Below are 23,505 nucleotides of genomic sequence, written 5' to 3'. Positions count from 1 at the left end.
CCGAGCAGCGCTCTGCCCTCCTTTCCGCTCCTGGGAAGGCCCCTCGGCCCCAGCCCAGCCCGGCCCGGCCGGAGATGTTCACAATGAACGTGCGGGTGGGGAATCACAGCCCCTGGGCCCACAGCGCCCGCTGGGGAGCCGGGCCGTGAACACCGGGCCCGCACTGAGCCCAGCCCCGCAATGAGCTGGGCCGTGAGCACCGGGCCCGCAATGAGCTGGGCCGTGAGCACCGGGCCGGCACCGAGCCCGGCCCCGCAATGAGCTGGGCCGTGAGCACCGGGCCGGCACTGAGGCGGGCCTGCACTGAGCCGGGCCGTGAGCACCGGGCCCGCACTCAGCCCCGGCCCCGCAATGAGCTGGGCCGTGAGCACCGGGCCCGCACTGAGCCCCGGGCCCGCCCCGCACTCAGCGGGATAGCAGCGCTGTCTCCGGGCTGGTGCTGCTCCGCTGCACCCAGCGCCACACGGCAGGGTCCTGGGGACCGGCCGAGGCACAAGGGACAGCAGTGCCAGCCCCTGCGCTCGGGGCGGGGGTGGATGCCGCGATCAAAGCCGTGAGCCTTGTGCCTGTACCAATACAGCCTTTAGCCCTGCAAAGCCCGCTCCCAGCTCCCCTGCCGCGGAAATTTCCTTCCTTCCTTCCTCCTCCAGAAGATTTGCTGTGTTCTTGGGCTGCAAAGAAATTGTATTAAAATAAATGGCGAGAAAACAAGACTTTTATTCCATTCACAATAAGTGAGAATCTCTGCTAGTCATTCTTTGCCTAAAAATTCTTTACTGTTTGAACAGAACAAATTTATCAAACTGAACTATTCTTCAAGAGAGATGTATTTCTTAAAGTTCTACGTTCTTCACAGAACATTTCTTTAAGTTCTATGTTCTTTTGCTATGTACTATTACAAAAGGGGAAAAGCTAAGTAAAAATGGAGAACTTTCACGCAAAAGCAGGCAACAAGTCTTAAGCTGCCATGGAGTCCAAGTCAAAGCCTTAGAAATATGTTGGCAATATCACTAGACTGTCGAAAGCAGAGTTGTCAAACAAATGGCAGATGATTGAGACCATTTACTGTTTGAGGTATGTGTTGAGCCAACCAATAACTCTTTCCATAAATCTTGGGGCAAATTACTTTAAGAACATGCAGTAATTAAATATGCAACAAGGCAGAAGCAAACACAGATGGCACCTGCTCCTGCACTAGCAGCTCGCCCCGCGGCAGTGCCACAGGTGCCCACCGCAGGCGGCCCAGGAACTGCCCCAGCACCCAGCGCTCCTGCTGCTCCTACCGCGACACACCGCAAACCAAACACGCAAAACAAACCCCAACCACTGTGCATCCCGAACATCCCCTGTGCCGCTCCGCCTGCCGGCCCGGGGCTCCCTCCGGCAGCGGCGGGCAGGGCTGGCCGAGGGCAGGCCGGGGCCCGGGGGCAGCCGGAGCGGGGCCCGGGGGCAGCCGGAGCGGGGCCCGGGGGCAGCCCGAGCGGGGCCCGGGGGCAGCCCGAGCGGGGCCCGGGGGCAGCCCGAGCGGGGCCCGGGGGCAGCCCGAGCGGGGCCCGGGGGCAGCCCGAGCGGGGCCCGGGGGCAGCCCGAGCGGGGCCCGGGGGCAGCCCGAGCGGGGCCCGGGGGCAGCCCGAGCGGGGCCCGGGGGCAGCCCGAGCGGGGAACAGGGACCCGCCGGAGCGGGGCCCGGGGGCAGCCCGAGCGGGGCCCGGGGGCCGCGGCCGCCTCGCTGCCCTGAGCCGCCCCTCCTCGGCCGGGCGCTCCCAGCCCAGCCCCGCACAGGTCCCCCAGCCCCGCAGCGGGGACACGGCGGCGGGGACACCCGGCTCGGGGCTGCCCGCGTGCGGGGAGTGCCGGCCAAGGACCGCCGGCCACAGCAGGCTCTGCCGGAAAGGAGAGCCAGGCTCTGCTCTAGCCTCACCTCTGCAGCAGCAATTAGAAAAGTCTTTTTTTTTTTAACCTTTAAAAGCTTAAAGTAGCTGATTTCTTCTTGTGTTCAGAGACTATAGTCTACAATTTAATTTCAAGTATTGCAGCTGTTATTTAGATAGATGTATTCCTACAAAAACAGGTTGTAATTATTCTTTACAAAATTTTTTTTCCCTAACCACACAATCTGTTGCACAATGCAGGATGAAATTCTGAATACAAAATCCACAGCCCATAGAAAATTCAATTATATATACGAATTCCACAGCTGATACAAAACAGTGTTAACAGTTTTGTGGATAAAGAAGCCGCTTTATCACTGATTTTCTCAGCACCAGCACATCTGTAAGCAACAGAGATGCACGCATGGCTGTATTACTGGGCTACTGATCTGTGAAATCCCTCACTGTTTTGTAATTATTCCTCCTCTCACAATTATATAAACCTGTCACAAAACAGGTGGAAGATGAGCCACGACCTCCCAACAAGAACTGTGTTGATGGGTTAAGAGATATACTTCAAAAATGCATAGGAAAAAAGACAACTCAAAATCGAGGAAGGTTCTTGCTGTGGCAACACCTTTCAAATTCCATTTCCCACCCAGAAGAGACTGGAAGATATTACCTGACAGACAAGTTAGTTCCCTAAGAAATTAAGTGGGAGGTTTCATTTCAGGTGGTTGTAAGTAAATGTCCATGTCACAGAATGACAATACTTCTACAACCATTTTTCCAGGATTTTGTCAGAAGCTGTAGGATTAACTTTGACATTCACCAGCTTTCTTCACAAACTCATTTTTGTTCAATTAAAAGAAGACAGAAGCTAATGAAGAGGTCAAACTTCCTGACACACATTTCAATAAGCTCCCAACCGTGTATTTCACCAAAACTCCTGAAAAAGCAGGAGGCTGTAAAAGGAAAGGATTCCGAGTTACGATGAAGATGATGAACAGGATGAGGATGGACACAGTGAGGTAAGAACTGCTGGAACATGTGCACAGTCTCCACCAAGTGCAGTACCAGCCCTGATCCCTGGCAGGCACTGCCACCACGAGGCTCCATCCTGCTTTGCATTTTCCCTACAAACAGGGTTAAAATTCTCATTTTTCCATTTCCATTTTTCCACCACACACACCTCGCTAAAAGCACTTCTGTGCATGCAAGCACATGGCTGGAGATTTGCCTCTGGCATTTTAGGGCCTTTATAAGGAATACTAACATGTTTTTCAAACAGCTTGATTCCTTTTATTCTGCCTAGGAAGTGGAGCTAGGAGAAAGTAAAGATCACACAAGTATCCAAGTAGCCAGCACTCACACACACCCAGCGCTCTGCTGCCAGCTCTTGCCCAAGACTACCACACAGCCCTGCACCTGGGCACCCTCTCACTGCCACTAGCCTTACACATGCTTCCATGTGCTTGAATACCAACAAAAAAATCCCAAAGGACTGGCAGAGTAAGATTTGTTTACAAATATTTATACTAACTTATCACTTAGGGAAAACAAAACAACAGTGAGACAGAGGGGAGCATTTGCTCAGGAGTGGTGTGGGAGACTGATAAAGGACAGAACACTTGCAGATTTCTTGTATGTGCCTCTTAGAAAGGAGTCTGGACTTTTCTCCATCCCAGAAGATTGTTCCCTGGATGAACCTCATAGGAGTTAATTTGAGAACAGAGTCTGAATGACACTCGTGGCTCCTCCTGTGGCATCACCTGCACTTGCAGCCCAGTCTCCAGCCCTCCCTCCAGAGATCATCACATCTTGCCAAGCAGTGCTGCTGCCACCCACTCAGACAAATTCCTACTTCTCTGGGTTGGCAAAATTTTTACAGATAACAGTATAAAAATAACACTGGTATACAAATTATCTTTCTATGGAAAGAGAGGGAGGAAGAAAGGGCAAGTTGGAAACAGGCTCATGTGAATAGTAAAAGAATATTCACTTCAACACTACAGTAAACGAAAAGCAAGAAAACACACTCTAAAGTCTCCTGTTCAGCAGTGGTTACAGTGACAAATCTGAGACTGTGATCGACATCCTAGCACCAGCAGAGCCTCCCAGGGCCAGAGCGCTGCCCCTGAAAGACACCTCTGTGTGTGCATGTCCCCAGTGTGCCCTCCCAGCCCGGTGGCAGCGTGTCCCCAGTGTGCCCTCCCAGCCCGGTGGCAGCGTGTCCCCACAGTGCCCTCCCAGCCCAGTGGCAGCGTGTCCCCTGCGTGTCCCCAGTGTGCCCTCCCAGCCCGGTGGCAGCGTGTCCCCTGCGTGTCCCCAGTGTGCCCTCCCAGCCCGGTGGCAGCGTGTCCCCAGCGTGTCCCCAGTGTGCCCTCCCGGCCCGGTGGCAGTGCATCCCCAGGGTGTCCCCAGTGTGCCCTCCCAGCCCGGTGGCAGCGTGTCCCCTGTGTGTCCCCAGTGTGCCCTCCCAGCCCGGTGGCAGTGCATCCCCAGGGTGTCCCCGCCGCAGTGCGGGGCTCCGGGGGATCCTGCAGGGTTGTCCAGCGCCCGCACCTGGGCACTGCAGCCTGGAGCTCCAGCTCCATCTCCTGGGGAAATCCTGCCTTTCTGCCAAGTCTGAACATTCCTGTAACACGGTTAATGAAGAAGTGGGCTGAGAACTCATCACCATGTGAATTCCCTCAATATTCAATTCAATTACAGCTCTCTTCCTAAATCATCTTTTTTACTTAACCAAACTCTAAATTGACAGAGCTAATAAGCTTGGGAGAATCAGTGTACACCATCCATTTCTGGGAACAGGACGATATTTTCTAAGACGCATTAATAACTACGACAGGATTTATGTGTAAGATAAATTCATTTCAATTTCCTTTTTCAATTAATGGCCAATTATTTGAACTCAGCTCAACCAAAAATATTACTCAAGTATCATTAATCTAACAAAAATTAACTTTACTATTCTCTCAGTAACGAGCAGATATAATTTTAAGGTACAATAACACACTTGAATAACATGTTGCCCATCTGTATTCTCAGGACCACTGCTCCCCACTGTAGCCCCTGTCATGCTGGCTCAGGTTATTGCTCTTCAGGATAGTGACTGGAGCAAAGGTCTGCCCTGGATGCTGCTGCAGGCTACCAGGCATTATCCACCCTGGAGCAAGAGCCATTTTACATTAAAAAAATACTGGTACAGAGTGCGTGAAGTAAAAACAATCCGGGGGAAAAAAAGAAAGCACAACCTTTTCCTGCACACCCTGGCAATGCCTGGCTTGCTTTATCCTCAGTGTTCTCAGTCTGCTGTCAGCACCCGGTGCTGCATGGCCCGGGGCCACCACTGAGCCCGTCCTGCCCCACGGGTGCAGGGACACCACCGGGCACCAGTGCACACGGCAGGGGCCAGAGGGCTCCCCAATCCCCCAGGATCCCTGCCCGTGCAGAGGGGGGATAGCCAGAGACCACACGGGCACTGACTGACTGCAGCCTGTGCCACCTTCAGCACCCCAAACCTCTCTGCCTCACTAACGGAAGCGCAGGGCTGTGGGAGAAAGCTTGTCAGAAAAATGCCTGTTACCAGTGTATGCTTTATTTATAACTTACTTTGTCCAGCCCCCAGGTGATTATTGCAGGGAAGTTTCATTTCAACCATTAGCTCACCAAACCCACCATTTGAATGTGGGGAGCTGGGCAAGCACAGCAATCTCCCTCCCTTCAATCCATTGGTATTAATAAAATCCTGCTTGCAGCTTCAGGCTCTGGTGTTGTTTAAACACATCTCTCTAATGTCAGAAATGCTGGTTTTGAAAATATGGGTTTTGGTTTTTGTTGGGGGTTTTTTTTTGGGTTTTTTTTGTTTTAAATTTGAATGAAACCCTGCTATACAACGAATTAATTGCAGTGCACTGCACTGTTACCAGGAGGAGGAGGCTGGAACTTCATCACATGTAGAGCCCAGTGGCTATTTGTTCTATTTGTTCATTGCAAGGTCACCTGTGGGCCTAGGCAGGCACACAGGCAATGGAGGACCCCTTTTTTTTTTTTTTAAATAAACCTATACTGGGAAGTAGAGCAATTACCCCACTGTGCAGATGGTTCTGCCCATCAGCTAAGGGCTGTGACAACCACACAGCTCCCAAAATGCTCCCTGAACACTCCAGGCAGGAGCTGGTGGCCAGCTCACTCTTGGAGGTCTGGTTTGCCAGGAGCCCCCAGAGGACGGATGTACTCCAGGAAAGAGTCTCTCCCAACCTACAGAAACCACACGTTCAATGCAGCAAGAAGGCTTTAAGCTACACAGGAGTTTTCTCTGCCTTCTCTGAACAATGAAAAGGAAGCCAAGGATTTGCTAAGTAATGTAAGACCTTAACTGAGTACTCCAGAAATCAATAAATACACGGCACAAAACACAACTAGACTTGATCTCATTACAATAAAAATGTCACTGATTATACTGATGTGTTTTCATATAAAAATAGTTATGGATTTGATGAAAACATCAATGTATTTCTGAGTGATATTTACCTTCAGTACATTTTCTTATTCCAGAAAAAAACCACCTTATTTACCATTAACTTGGGTTATTCAAGAAGTATTGACATGCAAAAGTTCAACACACCCAACTATTTTTGAGTAATTCTTCATACAGAAAAGTGACAAGATTTATAATTTACCTCTTACGAAATATACCAAGTACAATAAAATTAACAGAGAATGTAAATAATGGGACATTTAATAAAATCAATGGAACTGCAAAGACCTGTTTTATTACAAGTGAAGTCCATTCAGTATAGTCACAAATAAAAAACACAATGTATTGAATTTTTCAGCTTCTCAGATTTTTACCTGTTTCAGTCTTCTTATATCTGTCTTTTCATTAATTGTACATTCTTCAACAGAAATCAAGATCTACTCCTATATGACATTTTATACAACAAAAAAAGTACCATGCTTTCAAGCAGGGATTTACAGGAGGCTGTGTTTCACAAAGCTTTGCCAAGTTATTTGAGCATCCAAAATTTAGCACATGAGCCAGTTTATCCACCCTCGACTGCTACTGGTATTTCCAGTCAGAACTGAAACAGCAGCAGAGCTGCCAGTTTGGTTAATCTGAAATTTCTGGGAAGCCATTGTCAGCCTGCAGAGGCTGTCACCCACCATGCTCATCCATAACTGCTGTGAGCTCTGAGCTCCAGCACTGCCCCTGCCCAGCGCTGACAGCCCTCAGCTCTGCTGCAGCAGCTCTCTGCCAAGAGATTCATCTTCAGGTCATTCCACCATTTGTAAACCTGAGAAGCTGTGCCTCTCCCAGGCGTGACACGAACTGCTTCATGCCCGTGCACCCTGTGACAGCCCTGCTGCCCCCAGCACAGGCCCTAAGGAAAGCCTTGGGCCAGGAGTCACTGCTCCCTGCAGGCTGGCCCCTGCCCTGGGACAGGGACCTGCTGCCCAGCACCTCCCCAGCCTTGCACTCGCTGCTCTGGGGTTCATTCTGTGCATGTGCTTAACAAGTTCTGACTGGAAGAAAATCCCACAGATTCTCACCCTACCATCCTTCCTAGCAGAACCAACACAATCCACTGGACCACAGCTCTCTCCCTCATCACAGCACCTACCCCACTCCCCAGACTAAAACCAGTACATCAGATTTGGTATATGTGGCCATAAATGACAAATCCTGGTATTAAGATTTATGTCTGGGATGATACAAAATGATCCATTTTGATCCTTCATAAAATGTGGATTATTAGTTTTTAAAACCAAGTGGCTCCACTAGAGGCACCTCATTATTACACTGGTTTCTTATTTCTTATGTGGAATTTGCACCTGTGCTGCTGTGAGCTGGAGACAGAGGGTGCTGACAGTGTTGTCTCAGATCTTGCTGCCAGTCCTATCACAGCCAAGCTGAGTGACTGTGGGCAGCAAAATCTGGTTTAGTTCTGCAGGAGCCAAGCCAAGGAAAGCCTTACAGAGGAAGTGATGCCAAAACTGGTAAAAAAGGGGATGTGAGAGCAGCAGGGATAAAGGTTAGCCAAACTGTAACTTGCTTGGGCTTCTCCCTTTCTAAAGCAAATAGCATTATACAACAATATATGATAAACATTTCTATTTCAGAGAGGTAATAATATAACGACAAAGCTACCATCTGCTGCCAAGTCTGTGCCTTAGAAGGGATGGAAAAAAGCCCACAGAAGTTACAGAACTTTGCAATCAAACAGAACTAACAAGGAAACACGGAGACACGTGACATCGTACAAGGCAAACCACACTGGAGATAAGACCAAAACTTTACCCTAAATGGACACACCACATGTGAAACCCCTGCTCACACGGTCACACACACACACACTCTGAGCAGAGGAGCTGGAGACCTACCAGTTCAAATCACAAGTGTGAAAAACCATTTCTATGAATCTCTGACTCCTGACAGCAGTGCCAGGGTCTGTGAATGCAGACGGGGAGCATTCAGTGCCAAAAAGCAGACTCTAACAAGTCAGAAGGTTAAGGAGCTCAACGTGAAAGTGCACCCTCCTCTCTCCTTTCTAGGTTTTTGGGTTTTGGTTCCAAGCCACTGCTACTACAGCCTAACAATGAAAGTACAAAACACTCCTCTAGCACGCAGCATTTCCTCCCAGTGATAGTAACACAAAACATCATTGAATAATTGCTCTTCCTTTGGGTTATGCCTTTTCCACACTAAGCAGATTCAGCACTAAAAAATTCTTAGAGTTACAAACAGCCTATCATGTGGAGTACACATCAAACACTTCTGTAAACCCATTTTGTATCTTTACAGTCACCACTTCAACAGAGGGTAGTTTAACCAAACAATAAGAACACGGTTTTGGTTACATTATTTCCATGGAAAACAACATTGGTACTAGCTGTCTTTTATGTTGACAGAACTTTTTTTCCCCTGGAAGGCCCAGCTTTAATAAATAAAGGACTAGTAGAAAAAAATGCAAAGTAATATTTAAGACAAGAAAGGGAGAAATACAAAGGTGATTGGGGAATACTGCAAGAAACACAGTGCCTAGAAAATAATGCTGGTATGTGAAACAAGAAACCACATTAGTTTTGAACTGGGGACATTGCAAAGTACAGGGCTCTTCACAGAGACACAAACAGCACATGCTCTGACTGGGATTCCTGTTCAACCTCTCTAAGAGCCTTTTTATCCACCACAGGAGTGACATCAAATCCAATCAATGTACCTCATGCTAAATAAAATAATTTCAATACTGTGAGGTATGTGATTATTCTTAAACACAAAAAAGTTGCATTTTGTTATGGACTGTATCAGTCTTCTCTGCTGTTTCCCAGATTAAGATCACAGATGATTATCCCTTTTTCCTGTATCACAGACAAGTCTTGGCTGGAAGGGAGCTCTGGAGCTCACCTGGCTGAAGGCAGATCAGGTAAATGCAGAGCCCCTTGCAGCTCCCCTGCCCACATCAGGAGATCTGTGCTGCAGGACCCCCACTGGGTCACCACCAGGGTGTGGGATCATCTGGATGCAGCCCAGACCTGTGAATGACTGCAAAACATGCAGCTCTGTCCTACTGCTTTTAACTACCAGCCCTTTCTGAAGATCTCCAGAGTACAGTTTCAACACTGTCAGTTTGTCCCTCTAAGGCTTGGCAAAGCTGATAATCTTGTTTTTATCTTCTCCAATGAACAAGAGAAAAAAACCTGCTGATTCCTCTCGTCCAGTTTCACCTTAGCTGAGCTTCTAGCCAGAGTTATTAAAAAAAAGAAAAAATAAAAACCTTTCCAGGTTCTTATTCCTTGAGCTTATATGCCTCCAAGCTGGGGTTTGTGTGTATGCTGGGCACCTGCTTTATTTATTGTCTGAGCTGTCCCAGGTGCCATCTTTGGTGGGCAGGGAGCACCAGGTCTCCAGCCAGGCTCCTCCGACCCACCACTGCCTCTGAGCAGCACGCTGGGGGAAAAGGAAGCTTCTGCCCTGGGAAGAAGGGAGATGTCCGAAGGGCTGTTTTCTCCTGTACAACCTAGCAGCGATCACTTGGGCACGCAGCAGACATGCTGGCACAATGCACAGCCCTGGCAACAAGCACACGAGCCTTTCTGCTCTGCAGGAAAGGCAGCCCTGCACACATCACTCCACATGGACCCGAACACACCGCTCACGTGCTAATGCAAACTTGTGCTCTGGCTGCTGCCACCATGCCTCAGGCAGTGAGGCTGTGAGCCAGCTCTGGAGATCCCTTACACAAGCCCTGATGCCTTGCCAAGCTCGTCACCAGCTCATCACACCAGTGCTGGCACCACCTTGCACTGCCAGACACTGACAGCCTCTGAAACGGAAGGTGATTCTGAGCCACCACAGTTAGTGCTGGAGGAAAAAAGACCTTAGACAACCTTAGTCTTTTTGAACAAAAGACGCTCTGCATGCTGATATTCTCCTCATTTTACATGGATGCATCTGTGAAATCAGCAGGTACACATGCCACAGAATAAACACTCTTAATAGTAAAACACAGTAGTAGTAAAAACAATCATCAGCAGCATGGAAACAGCTCACAGCTCAAAAATCCCAAACAGAAGAAATTCACCTTTGGTTAAACTATACTTGTGAAATAAAGAAATTTACCGTGAAATGTTCCTGTGATTTATAGTTCTCATCCAGGTAAACTCGAGCTCTATTGTAGTCTTTCATTGCATCACTTGATAACAGTTCTCTGAAAGAGAAAGAAAAGACTGACCATGTAAAGGGAAATACAAATGTACTGCTTTGCCTCAGCATTGCTCTGTGCTGTGACATCCCCAGCATCACCCAAAGGAACTCAGGGCCTTCCTCTGCCTCTGGGGGGAACTTCAGGGGCAGAGCTGCCCTCCTCAGCTGCACCTCCAGTGCGGACCGCGAGCTTCCCAGTGCCATTGGACACTGGGAAGGGCCCGGGTCTGTGGTGCCGACAGTGCTCCGGGAATTTGGGGATTTGTGCTGCCGGGGCCGCGGCCCCGAGCGCGGCCCCGAGCGCGGCCCCGAGCGCGGCCCCGAGCCCGCAGCGCCCGCCGCCGCCAGCAGAGGGCGCGCGCGGCCGCGGCGCTCCCTCCCAGCCGGGCTCAACTCCGCCGGGCTCAACCCCATCAGCTCCGCCGGGCTCAACCCCATCAGCTCCGCCGGGCTCAACCCCATCAGCTCCGCCGGGCTCAACCCCATCAGCTCCGCCGGGCTCAACCCCATCAGCTCCGCCGGGCTCAACCCCATCAGCTCCGCCGGGCTCAACCCCATCAGCTCCGCCGGGCTCAACCCCATCAGCTCCGCCGGGCTCAACCCCATCAGCTCCGCCGGGCTCAACCCCATCAGCTCCGCCGGGCTCAACCCCATCAGCTCCGCCGGGCTAAACTCAACTCCGCCGGGCTCAACCCGATCAGCTCCGCCGGGCTCAACCCGATCAGCTCCGCCGGGCTAAACTCAACTCCGCCGGGCTCAACCCGATCAGCTCCGCCGGGCTCAACCCGATCAGCTCCGCCGGGCTCAACCCGATCAGCTCCGCCGGGCTCAACCCGATCAGCTCCGCCGGGCTCAACCCGATCAGCTCCGCCGGGCTCAACCCGATCAGCTCCGCCGGGCTCAACCCGATCAGCTCCGCCGGGCTCAACCCGATCAGCTCCGCCGGGCTCAACCCGATCAGCTCCGCCGGGCTCAACCCGATCAGCTCCGCCGGGCTCAACCCGATCAGCTCCGCCGGGCTCAACCCGATCAGCTCCGCCGGGCTCAACCCGATCAACTCAACTCCGCCGGGCTAAACCCCATCAACTCAACTCCGCCGCGCTCAACCCCATCAACTCAACTCCGCCGCGCTCAACCCCATCAACTCCGCCGGGCTGTTCCAGCACTGACTGACCCCTCCTGCCCTTGTCCCCGGCCGTGCCACTTACTTCACGAACTTGTCCACGTGAGACATTGAAGCTTCGTAGTTTTTCCCTCCGAATTCTTGACAGTGTAAAGCCATGAAATGGGGTTTGTGTGCATGGACAACCTGGAACAGAGAGAAAAGCGAGTTTTAACGCTCAGCACACAGCAGGAACAACACAGATCTGGGTGCTCAGGGAGGACTGGCAGCTGCAACCTGAGAGGTCACTGGCACAATAAGCACCACGGGGAGCATTGTTTGCTATCCACATAGAAGATTCATAATACACAATTATTATCTCAAATATTCTTAAACTAATATTTCCTTTTTTAAACTATTACTTAGTTCCTGGGCTGTATATATGTTTTAAATATATTTTAGTATTTATATTTAAAATGCAAATAAACTTTTCCAACTCCCCTCAAAGATGACTTGACATGATTAAGATGATCCAAACCTTTCCTTGTTTGGTAGGTAGAAGAGTTCAAACAATTCATTTGCTAGAGTGAATTCTTTTTCAGCTTTAACAAAATTTCTCAGTGCTATTTAGCAGCCCTTTAGCAGTTGTGTTTGATATTTTTATTTATTTGTAAATACTTTATTTACAAAAATATTTAAATAACAGATGCACATACACACCTGTTAACACTGGAGACATGGAAATCCATCATGCTATTCCAGGTGTTAGTCTTGAACACTGCAAATATCTTAGATACTACATAGTCAGCACTAGGATGCAATTACCATACCAAAACCCTAGAAAGTCTGTCTTTCCTCATACCTCAAATCAAATATAGTTTATAAATCTGCTGCTGTTTTGAACACACATTCAGTGATACTCTGTCCTCTGGAATTTTCTCTGCTTTGCCTCTATTCAGAACTGCCAACACCACATCCAAAATGCCTCTGTTAATAGTGAGTCTCTATTCCTTGTACTCCATGCCTTATTGTGAATTAATGGACACAAGCTCCAGAACAACTTCCATTTCAAAAGGGAACAGTCTGAAACAATCAACAACGTGCCGGTGCAAGCATACACGGCGAGAACTGTTAAAATCCAAGTGGGATTCACTCATTTCTCACGGGTGGCACTGGGCTGGCCCTGCAGCCTGGGCAGAAGGGTGGGGGGCTGCTGGCAGCTCCCGGGCAGGGCTCGGGGTGCCCTGCCCTCGGGGTCCGTGTCTGCCCTGCTCGCACTGCAGAGCTCTAACCTCAGCACGTACAGTGACACAGCTGGAAAAAAGGGACTGCTCCCCTTCCTGCTGCTGCAGCCCTGCAGCTCTGAACAGGCACAGACACGGTAAACTTCTGCAGTCCTGCTTTTAATTATTTAAATCAACAGTGACTAGTATCACTGTTAAAAGTCTTTAGGAATCATGGAATCACAGAATGGTTTGAGTTGAAAGGGACCTTAAAGCTTATCTCATGACACCCCACTGTCAGGGAAACCTTCCACTCGAGCAGGCTGCTCCACGCCCAGTCCAAGCTGGCCGTGAACACTTCCAAGATGGGACACCACAAAAGTTGTGGATGTTTCCTTTAAACAACAGCGGGGAGAAACTGCCATCTGATGTGATGACAGAATACAAAATCCTTCATTCCTGACTACACAAATAACCTCATTAGACAATTAAGCTCAGAAGACAAATGAATTAAAGATCAGCAAAACCTGAACTGCAGCAGGTTCCATTGAGGCAGAGGCAGCCACAGGTCCCTGCTTTGACCTGGCACCTTCTTGTGACAGCAGCAGAGTTCCCAGCTCGGGGACAGCAGCAGGGAGGGCCACGGGCACCGCAGGTGCCAGTGCCAGACCTGGCCCAGGCTCGGCAGAGCCCGTGCCAGCGAGGGCCAGCATGTCCCCCCCTCCTCGGGGACATTCCTGGCACCCTGCTCTGCATCAGTGCCCGGCACAGCCCCTGCCCAGGGGCTCGGGACCCGCGGGAGAGGGCGGTGGGGCTCCAGCCAGAGGCAGGAGGGGAGGCCTGGCAGTGGCTCTGCACAAGGCCAAGGAGAAGCCGGCGTGCTGCCACATCCAGGTCACACAGCGAGCGACAGCGCGGCCAGCCCGCACCAGGGCACCCTGCAGAAAGGGGGGAACGTCCTGCCCTGGGTTTCTGACTCACTTCCTCCGTGCCTCAGCTTCCTGGTCATTGAAACATCTTGGCGCAGACCTGCTTGGTGAAGCATTCTGAGGTGAGCTGCTGCTGGCAGTGTTACTGGATAAAGGGAAAAAGTAAATACTAAATACTCCCACTCAGGTGATTGATGATTATTGAGCACTTCCATTAGATGATTAATGCTGGTTTCTGCCAACAGGGATATCAGCAACTTGCTTTAAAGCATACCATCATCAGTAGGGACAGAGAATGAGCCAGAGCAGGACCCAGTAGTAAGTTTAGCGGGGGGAAAAAAAGAAAAAAAAAAAAGAAAAAAAAAAGGCAAGTGACAGACATCTGTCTAAAACCCTATCTGAAATGCAAGAAATTATATTCAACTGGGACATAGTTTTCCTCTGATGTATATTTCCTATCATAGACTTACAAACAACTAAGACACAGTTGCTGAGAAGATGTCCCTGTACAGATGTTCCTTTCTTCCCAAGGCACTGCCCAAGGGACAAGTGGCAGCAGGCTGCCATCAGAGCCAGCAGCAGCCAGTGACAATCAACACTAAGTTTACCTGGTTGGTTCATTTTGTTGGCTGCCTGGAGAGCAATGCTAACCAAACGCAGCCCGTGAAGCAGAGCTCTGGAACAGAGCTCATCTGTGGACTCTAACACCAGGCCAGCCCAATTCTCCATGTGCTTTATTGCTCCCAATCAGTTCTGGATTCCAAGTCCTGATCTTATCTGCCTGGGGAGCTCTATGAAGACACCATGGCAGTGTGACTATTCAATCCTGTAAAGCCAACACACCCACTGCCACTGCTTCAGGGCAGCACACACAGCAGGAGCGTGCTGAGCATCGTGTCACTCATTTTAACTGTTGAGAGTTTGCTTCAGTAAGAGCTCTTCTTACACAGCCCATGAAAATATAAACTGGTAAGACAAAAACATAATAAACTATTTCAAGTAAGATTTAGGAACCATCAGTCACAGGGAGCCCTGAACAGGGAGTCACACAGTGAGACAACACTGGAGAACAACTCTACTGTGCTGAAGCAGCAACAGAAAACACTTCCAGGCTCTGAAGATGCAGGACACAGGTCTTTTTGTTTGTATACAAATTCTTGAGAACTTGAAATCATAAGGGGTATTAAAAAAAAAGAAGAATTATGTAATTTTTGATGGGGAAACAGCATTAGCTTAATAGCAGTGAGGTCCTTGTGGCATTCCTTGCAGGTTAAACCACTAGAACATACCTGAATATTAGTTATGTCCTCTCATATAATAAGTACCCTCCAACTAAAAGCAAATTGGCTTTGCTTCATTACCTTTTAGTAGTTTTCTACTCTTATGGAAGAACAAACAGTACATAATAATGAGTAATGAATACTTCAGAGCTGAAAACTCCCAGTTGCCAGAGGTTAAAGATCATACATAAATAATGAATTTGCATCCACAGCAGCACGGTGTATTTACAAAGTTGGGCATTATTTTCAATTCGGGATATGCAAAAATAGTGTAAAGGAAGCCACAAGCGGGAGTTATTTTGGGGGATGTGGGTAGCTAAGCAAGATGCTCCAGCAGAGCTGCGTATGAACACAGCCCTGGTGAAACGCACAAGCCAACATCTCCTCATTGCTGCAGGTGTTTGCCTGTTTGGGCAGGGGTGGGGAGGGTGGGTCAGGCTGTGCCAGAGCTGGGGCAGCAGCCACAGGACACAGCCCCACGCTGCTGGCCAGGCCTCTCGGAGAGGCCAAGGGCACCAGCGTCAGACCTCAACCCAAGCAAAGCAGAACAGCAGCTTGAGCCTTGATGTCGTGCAAACAGGACTGCTTAAAAAAAGACAGCAAAATACGAGCTGTGAAGTACAATTTAGCACGTGTGGTCCTAAAGCACTTCAAGTATTTTCAATTTCTGTAAGCCTGAAGAAGAGGCTCTTGCTGGGGACAGGCCCCCAGAACCCTGCAGCACTCAGCTGCACACAGCCAGCAGCCCAGGCAGCATCCCCCTACCCTTGCACAGCCCATGGATCCAAACCAGCAACAAGCAGCCCCCATCTGAGGATAACACCCTCTGGAAAAGGGCCGAGACCTCAGCTTGGAAGAGCTGCAAGAGTTTTTTCACCCCCTCCAGTTAAAAAAAGCTCTTAATCACCCTCTCTAGTCAAAAAAGCAGCATTAGGTCGACTAAAATTAAACAACCTCTGAGTGTCTGGGTGGGGTTTTGTTGTGATTTGGGGTTTTCGATTTTTTTGTTTGGTTGGTTTGGGCCTTTTTTGTTTGTTTTTCTTCCTTCTCTCTGAAGGGTAACGCACAAAGTTCCCACGCAGCTATACCAAAATGACCTTTAGCTATTAGGTAAACTTTTAACTTCTGTATTACTACAAATAAAAGCTCAAAATACTCTCAAATACATCAGGCAACATGGAAAATGGCATTAGGGGAAAAAGCCCACTGGCTCCAAGTTTGCATCTAAAATGACCGTGTCCCGTGAATGTGACACAAAAAGATAGTTAATAAACCAGTGCAGATTTTCACTAATTCCAGCTCCTGAACTCCTCCTGCCCCAAACACGAGGCCCAGCGCAGATGGAGAAAGGGCAAGGGATGGGGAAGGAGGGAGTAAAAAGAAAAAAGAGTCCTAAGTAAATAAGTAAGTCAATAAAAGTTCTCCCTCTGTGCTCCTACACCCTTTGCTTGCAAACAGCTTCCTTCACGCTCTAGGAGCTTGCTCCCCTGTATTTTTCCTGTGCACTGGCTGACATGGAGGCTGTGAACCAGGGCATGGGCACTTTGCACAAGTGGGACAAAACTCCCATGTGCATATTCTCATTTGCACGGCAGCTAGTTCACCGAATCATCCCATGGCTTGTTAAGCACGACCATCTAGATCATCAGTCATCCCATTTCTTGGTAAGAACCGAAGTCTTCCCTATCACACATTAAACACTCCAAAACACTGCTCTCAGGCTGTTTCCACCCTCCCCCAGCAATCCCGTTCCCTCCTTGTTCCCAGTGTAGGTTTTTGGGGTAAGAGAATTTTTACTGAAAGAGGACTATCCAAATTCAGCTCTTTCAGACCCAAGTTGCCAGTACCTATCTGCAGTTAGGAGATGGGGCACAATCCCCAGCACCAGGACTTCACTGGATCCTGCCTCCCTCTAAGGTGGCTTTTCCACCCCTTGATTCAATTCCCAATTATCAGGGCCACAGTGTGACATACTTGCTCACAAGTCTTTTTTCTTTTGTTTTGATTCCAGCGGATTGTCTTCAACCACAAATACAATTTTCTGCTTTGAACATTAGAAACCAGAGCCAACTCTGAAAACCCTAGGATTTGCAGCATCTTTCCCCCACAGCTCTTGCTTCTACTCCTGATAGGAACATAGGTTTTGCTGCTGAAGTGGCACCATGTGGCATGGAGGGTGACCCAGAGCACACGACGGCACAGTCCTGAGCAGCCTCACTGCTGCAGCGCGCGGGCCAAGTCAGATGGCTCTGCCAGGGAGGTGGGTGTGCCTCCTGCCCGCAGGCTGGTGCTGCCAGAGCACCCCCTCAGCAAGGCCCGGGACACCCTCCCAGACACCGCTGACATCCCCCTGACTGTGCCCATCCCACTGACCATTTCACTGACCGTCCCACTGACCGTGCCCATCCCACTGACCATCTTACTGACCATCCCCCTGACTGTGCCCATCCCACTGACCATTTCACTGACCGTCCCACTGACCATCCCCAACCCGCTGACCTCAGCCAAACCCGTGCACATCTCTCCAGCTCAGCAAGCCAAGCAGAGCACACCGTGTGCTGTGCTGTGCCAGAGCACACAGACACCCTGGGGCTGTCACCCTGAGCCCACTGCCACACAGCACAGTGCCAACGTGCTGCTCTCTGAGCTATGCCAGGAGCTGCTGCTAAAATCAGCCTGGAAAGGGTTTTTGAAGCTATCTTTTTACCCATTTGCACTTCTTGGAAAAACTGCTTTATTTACCAGCATTAGATCTACCACATTTTTCATGCTAATGATGTAGGATAGGATAGTTGTAGATCAATGGCAGAACCTTATTTTAGCCCTCTGTATGCTACCATGTCCTTGGAAATGCATATGGCATATAAGCCAATGGTAACACATAGGCAACTTGTATTCACCCATGACAGCAAATAAAATCCTTTATTTTAGTTTACTGGAATTTATAAACAAGTCCACAAAATGCTCTTTAACCAATATGCTCTTTGACGTCAGTTCAAAGACATTACAGGTTTAATTTCTAGAAACATTTTAAACTTACAGAGGTAATGGTTCTTCCTTTTCTGTGGACAACATTTTGACTGCTTACACAAGGACCTCGTCCTCAGAAGTTATGCAAACCGCCCTGACACAACTGCATATGCAAATTGAATTCCTCAGAAGAATGGAAAAAGCTGCCGTCTGCGGTTTATCTGGTTTCAAGTTTACAAAGAGGCACGGAGAGTCATTTTCCAGCACTGCTGCTGAACCTCAGTTCACCGAGGTTTTGCACACAGCGTGTGGAATTAAACACAATAATCCCTCTGAGGCTGTACATTTGCTGGGTCGCTCTGAAGCCAGAGCCAGAATGGTGCTAAGTGACTTTTGGTATGTGCAGGTTTGTCTCTTCCCTAAAGAGCTTTTTGTCAGGTTTTGTTCCACTTCCTACTGTGCTGGAGAGTGTGGTGTGAGCAGCCAGCCCGCTGCCGAGACCCAGAGGGGAAGCAGGACAAGCCAGCAGCAGCCATGGGCAGCACTGCTAACTTTGTCCTTGTCTATTTTTCCTTTCTTTTTCTTTTTAAAATTACAGTTCTCAGGCTGCAGGGACAGAGGGCAGAGGTATGGAGAGGGAACAGAGGAGAACCCCCCCCCAGCTGATGGTGGGCTTGGGTCTGCCTCAGCAACACTTTCCCTGGTCTGGACCCTGCAGCAGACTGGCATCATGGAGCATTAATGGACAATTTTATTCCTCTTTGGAATTCTGTACACACAATATTTACTGGGTGGGCCAAAGACAGACCACGTTCAGTCACATGTCAGTGGTCCCTGCCCTAAGATACCAGCAGCTCATTCTTTTCCCCACCTCTTCCTGTTTTCCACAAACTATTCAGAACTGTTTCTGCAGTGCTCATCCCACTTCAGAAAACAAATGAACATAGAAGGAGTTTCCTTGATAAAGATACATAAATCAGTCACGTGGTGATGAGAAGTATGCAGCCATCTAAAAAGAAAAAACAACCAAGAATAAAGAGTTCTCCCTGTTTATTTGTATTTCCTGCACAGGAAGAGTTTTTCCTGAAGCTGTGGAGGGCTGGAATCAGAACTAGCTGAGACTCTTGTGTAGTGCAACCACCATGTACATACAACAGTGTTCAACCAAGGTGGAAGAAGAAAAATAGATGAATCTAAAGTTGGTAGATACTAAGGAATGTAGGAGTGGTTACTGCATCTTTTTTTTGCAAACCTCTTACATTTGCCAGTAAAAGTGAATTGCAGTATTTTACATCAATGTAATAAAGGTCACAGGCGGCACTTACAACCTGAGAACGTAAAGGCTTGTGGGACACTTTCAATTACAAAAGGAAAAGATGAAATACTGCTAATCATATTTTCTGCACACAGTTTCACTTTACAATTTGAACAGCACCACTCTGTTGTTTACCTATTTTTCTGTAAGAGATGTAGGACTGGATAAAGGAATGCTGTGGCCCTTCAGTAGCAGGTGGCACTTTTCCATGGCCTGGAACAGAGTGCTTCAGTGAAAAGTGTCCCTGGCCCTGGCAGGGTGTGCATCCAGGGTCTGTCAGGTCCCTTGAGGCCCTTCCAGGGCAAACCACTGTGGGACTCCAGACTGCCTCAGTTCTGTCAGCAGTGACAGAGCTCTCAGCTGCTTCCCAGGGATGACACCTCCCTGCCCCAGCAGCGCTCACTTCCTGTTGCTTATTGCCACATTTCTGCACAAAGACTGCAAGGTTAGTAAGTCTCTACTACAATAATACAGTGTGTGAGAGTGGCTTTTATACTTTAAAAACCCCCTCACACCAGAAGCTTACAGCACATTTTACAATATGGGTTCAGTGTCAATATTTCCACATTACCAAACAAGAAAATTGTTAAGAAAGAGCAGACAGGACTTATTTATTGCAAACCAATCCCCAAAATTGTCATATTTCAATTTTAAGGTAAACTGGACTTCCCAACAGATTATTTTTTTAAGTACTCAAAATATATCTTATTCAGTAGACTTAAAACACTATTTCATGCCAAATTGAAGTTAATTTTATAAAACCTGAATCTATTTTTTAGGCAGAGAATTGGTGACGAGAGCAAACGGTGCTTATATGCCGAATTTTTATAATGATTACTTAGAAATCCAGGAAGACACACATTTTCAGGGCTGTCTTTTATTATAAATTAAATTCACTATAAAATAGTAATTTTACTTCACAGAACAAAAGATCCTGACATTACTAATTAGGTCAATAAACAAAGATGCACAAAACTTCATGAGAAAATAAACTTTACCTTACCTGATAAAATTCCCGAAGCCAATTCTTCTGTAAATTTTCTGGCTGAAAAACAAAAGGCAGAAATTAATTACAAGAGAAATCTATTTGTACAACAATATAGTGGTATTATTGCTTTCCTCAGTGCATTCAAGAAGGGAGCTTTTTTCACAATTAAAACAAAAAGTACAAACGCAAGGATGTTCCTCCACGATGCCACTGGACAGGCCCCACCCTTTCATTCCCGAGTCCCCTGTGGTTCTCACCACAAAGGTGCATTTTGTGTATGACTGCACAGCATTCCTACCCACACGTTTATCAGGCAATGGCACACCTGAACTCTGTCCTGTTACAGGGGCATATTCATCACCTAGGGATCAGAAACTTCACCAGCCTGCCCACACCCAGATGCTGCCACCTGAGCTGCCAGTGACCCACAGCTACTTCACACAAGTTGGTTCAGAGGAATGACAGCGCTTTTGGGGATGCTCCATCCCACCAGACCTCCTGACAAGGACAAACTGGGAGAAGCATTTTCAGATTGCTCCAGAAATTATGAAAACTGAAGCAGCAAAACTGCAGTTAAGTGTTACGTTCTGTCTTTTCAGCAACAGATCCCATCCTCAGAGGGCTGAGAAGGGAACTCAGAGGGAGAGAATTGAATTGTTGAGCTTTATCTTCAACAAGACTTCTGGGTAATTTTTGCATCCTAGTGGGGAATAACAATATAAATCAGACTTTTGTCACAGCAGTGGCAGGAACGTCCAGAATCGGTGGGAGGCAGCAGAACATATCAGACTGGAAACAGAGACAGCACATCCCTGACAAACAGCTCTGACACCAGAGCCCAGAGGCAAACTCACGGCACCAGCCTTCTGTTCTGCTCTCTTCTCCCATCAAGTGCCATGTTCAAAGAGCTGGATACAACTGGGAAACAAAAACTGGAGCAGGAGAGGCAGCACTGGAGGGTGCCCACTAAGTTCCTGTAACCAGCTCCAAGAAAAAGGGTGCTCAGGAGCTCCCTGGGGCAGCCAGCACGGACTCCCGCGCCCAGCCCGTGCCAGCCCTGTCCCTGGCTCACCCTGGCTGTGAGCCCAGCCCGTGCCAGCCCTGTCCCTGGCTCACCCTGGCTGTGAGCCCAGCCCGTGCCAGCCCTGTCCCTGGCTCACCCTGGCTGTGAGCCCAGCCCGTGCCAGCCCTGTCCCTGGCTCACCCTGGCCGTGAGCCCAGCCCGTGCCAGCCCTGTCCCTGGCTCTGGCTCACCCTGTGCCCAGCCCGTGCCAGCCCTGTCCCTGTCTCACCCTGTGCCCAGCCCGTGCCAGCCCTGTCCCTGGCTCTGGCTCACCCTGTGCCCAGCCCGTGCCAGCCCTGTCCCTGGCTCTGGCTCACCCTGGCTGTGAGCCCAGCCCGTGCCAGCCCTGTCCCTGTCCCTGGCTCACCCTGGCCGTGTGCCCAGCCCGTGCCAGCCCTGTCCCTGTCCCTGGCTCACCCTGTGCCCAGCCCGTGCCAGCCCTGTCCCTGGCTCTGGCTCACCCTGGCTGTGAGCCCAGCCCGTGCCAGCCCTGTCCCTGTCCCTGGCTCACCCTGGCCGTGTGCCCAGCCCGTGCCAGCCCTGTCCCTGTCCCTGGCTCTGGCTCACCCTGTGCCCAGCCCGTGCCAGCCCTGTCCCTGGCTCACCCTGGCCGTGTGCCTTTGGCTGCACAGGAAGGGCCCTGCTGGCTCCCACTGCTGTGCCCTCCTCCAGCAGTCCCCTCTGGCACTGTCTTTTCTTGCCACTTTCACCACTCTGTGGTACAACTCTAGGTGAGCCTAGCCCTCACCTCAGACTCCTCTCCAGCCACCTCACATAAATGAAACAATTTGAACTTTTGAAGGGCTGGAGATAACAATCAAGTAGAAAGATAATTTATCTTCCTCTTATTTTTCTGTCTAAAAATAGGCACCTTATATTTCATGTCTTCCACAGACTTTGGACTTCTTCCTTTCTCTCTGCACTCTGTCCTTCATTAAATTATCTCATTCTTTTTGTAACATAATGGAAATTAATCTTTTCCCTGTCCTCTTTCATGCTAAATCCTTTCATACCCATTCACCGATGAACCAATTTCTCCCGGGTCACTAATCCAAACCCCATTTTATCAGTCTCCTTCTGCCCTCTGGCAGTGGGAAGCACTCCCTGTGCCCTGTCCCTCCATGCCCTGTCCACAGTCCCTCTCCAGCTCTCCTGCCACCGCAAGGAGCGGCAGGGCTCTGCTCCAGGTGTCTCTCCCAGGTGCCCAGGGCTCTCCTCTCCGTCCATGCTCCCTTGCAGCTCAGGGCTCCAGGGCACTCTGCCCCAGGAACACGAGGCTGGGCAGCACGGACTGCTCAGGGTCATTTGCTCCTCGCACACACCACGCTGCCAGGCAGAGTCAGCAAACGCCCCTGCGCCTGCAGGAGCACGGCCCTGGTTTCATCCCACCCTCCAGGCACACGTTTGACTCCACTGAGTCACAAATAGAAACCCTTCCCCTCAAACAAGCACAACTTCCAGACAGCAACACCACGTGGGCTCCATATTAAAAAACCAGGACACGCATCCCGCATGCACTGCTCCCCTCAATTAAAAGCAGTTTTGACCTTTTCCTGGAATTCCAAATCCCACTAAAACTATCTCTTTTCATGACGAGTTTCCACTTGAAGTCTATTTCTGTCACACTGGTCACTGTAATGGTCAGGTTTGTAAGGAAAACCAGTCAGCCTGTGAACACATGAGCACCACATGGGCTGGTAATAGCCCAAAAACAAGCGGCTTTTCAAATCGAACATACAAGTAGTCTCTCTTCCCCCCAGTACTTCTATTTCCGACAAATTTACACTCAACAGCCAACAGGAAAGCTTTAAGCCTATTGCAAAAATATATTCAGATGGGGAAGAAGTCTTTTAAAAAAAATGAGAGAGTATATATTTAGACAGGGTAAGGAACCTTTCATTCAAAAGGAAAAAGGGAAAAGAACTAAATGAAACTAAATTAACAGCTTGGAAAATTTCTTTTCAGCTTTGTACAGAGGAAAATGGAAGAAAGCCAATGAATTATAGAAAGCAGGTTCTATTTTGTGAAGTTTATTTTTAGCAAAGAATAGGCTC

General features: G+C 49.2%; 1 protein-coding gene across 6 annotated transcripts in view; it reads right to left on the bottom strand.

Moving 5' to 3' along the window:
• The window catches only part of INPP5A (inositol polyphosphate-5-phosphatase A), a 184,389-nt gene that overhangs the window by 119,999 nt on the left and 40,885 nt on the right, over positions 1–23,505 (bottom strand). For all 6 annotated transcript variants that reach the window (XM_064431654.1, XM_064431651.1, XM_064431653.1 and 3 more), the window contains exons 2-4: positions 20,404–20,445; positions 11,790–11,890; positions 10,498–10,585 (exon numbers count right to left, since the gene is read on the bottom strand). In XM_064431654.1, the coding sequence (XP_064287724.1) occupies positions 10,498–10,585; positions 11,790–11,890; positions 20,404–20,445 (231 nt within the window). The remainder of the gene's footprint in view (positions 1–10,497; positions 10,586–11,789; positions 11,891–20,403; positions 20,446–23,505) is intronic.

Source organism: Passer domesticus, chromosome 8 (genome assembly GCF_036417665.1).
Source record: "Passer domesticus isolate bPasDom1 chromosome 8, bPasDom1.hap1, whole genome shotgun sequence".
Classification (NCBI taxonomy): domain Eukaryota; kingdom Metazoa; phylum Chordata; class Aves; order Passeriformes; family Passeridae; genus Passer; species Passer domesticus.
The sequence above is the reverse complement of the archived record's forward strand: the minus strand, read 5'-3'. Positions and strand labels throughout refer to the sequence as shown.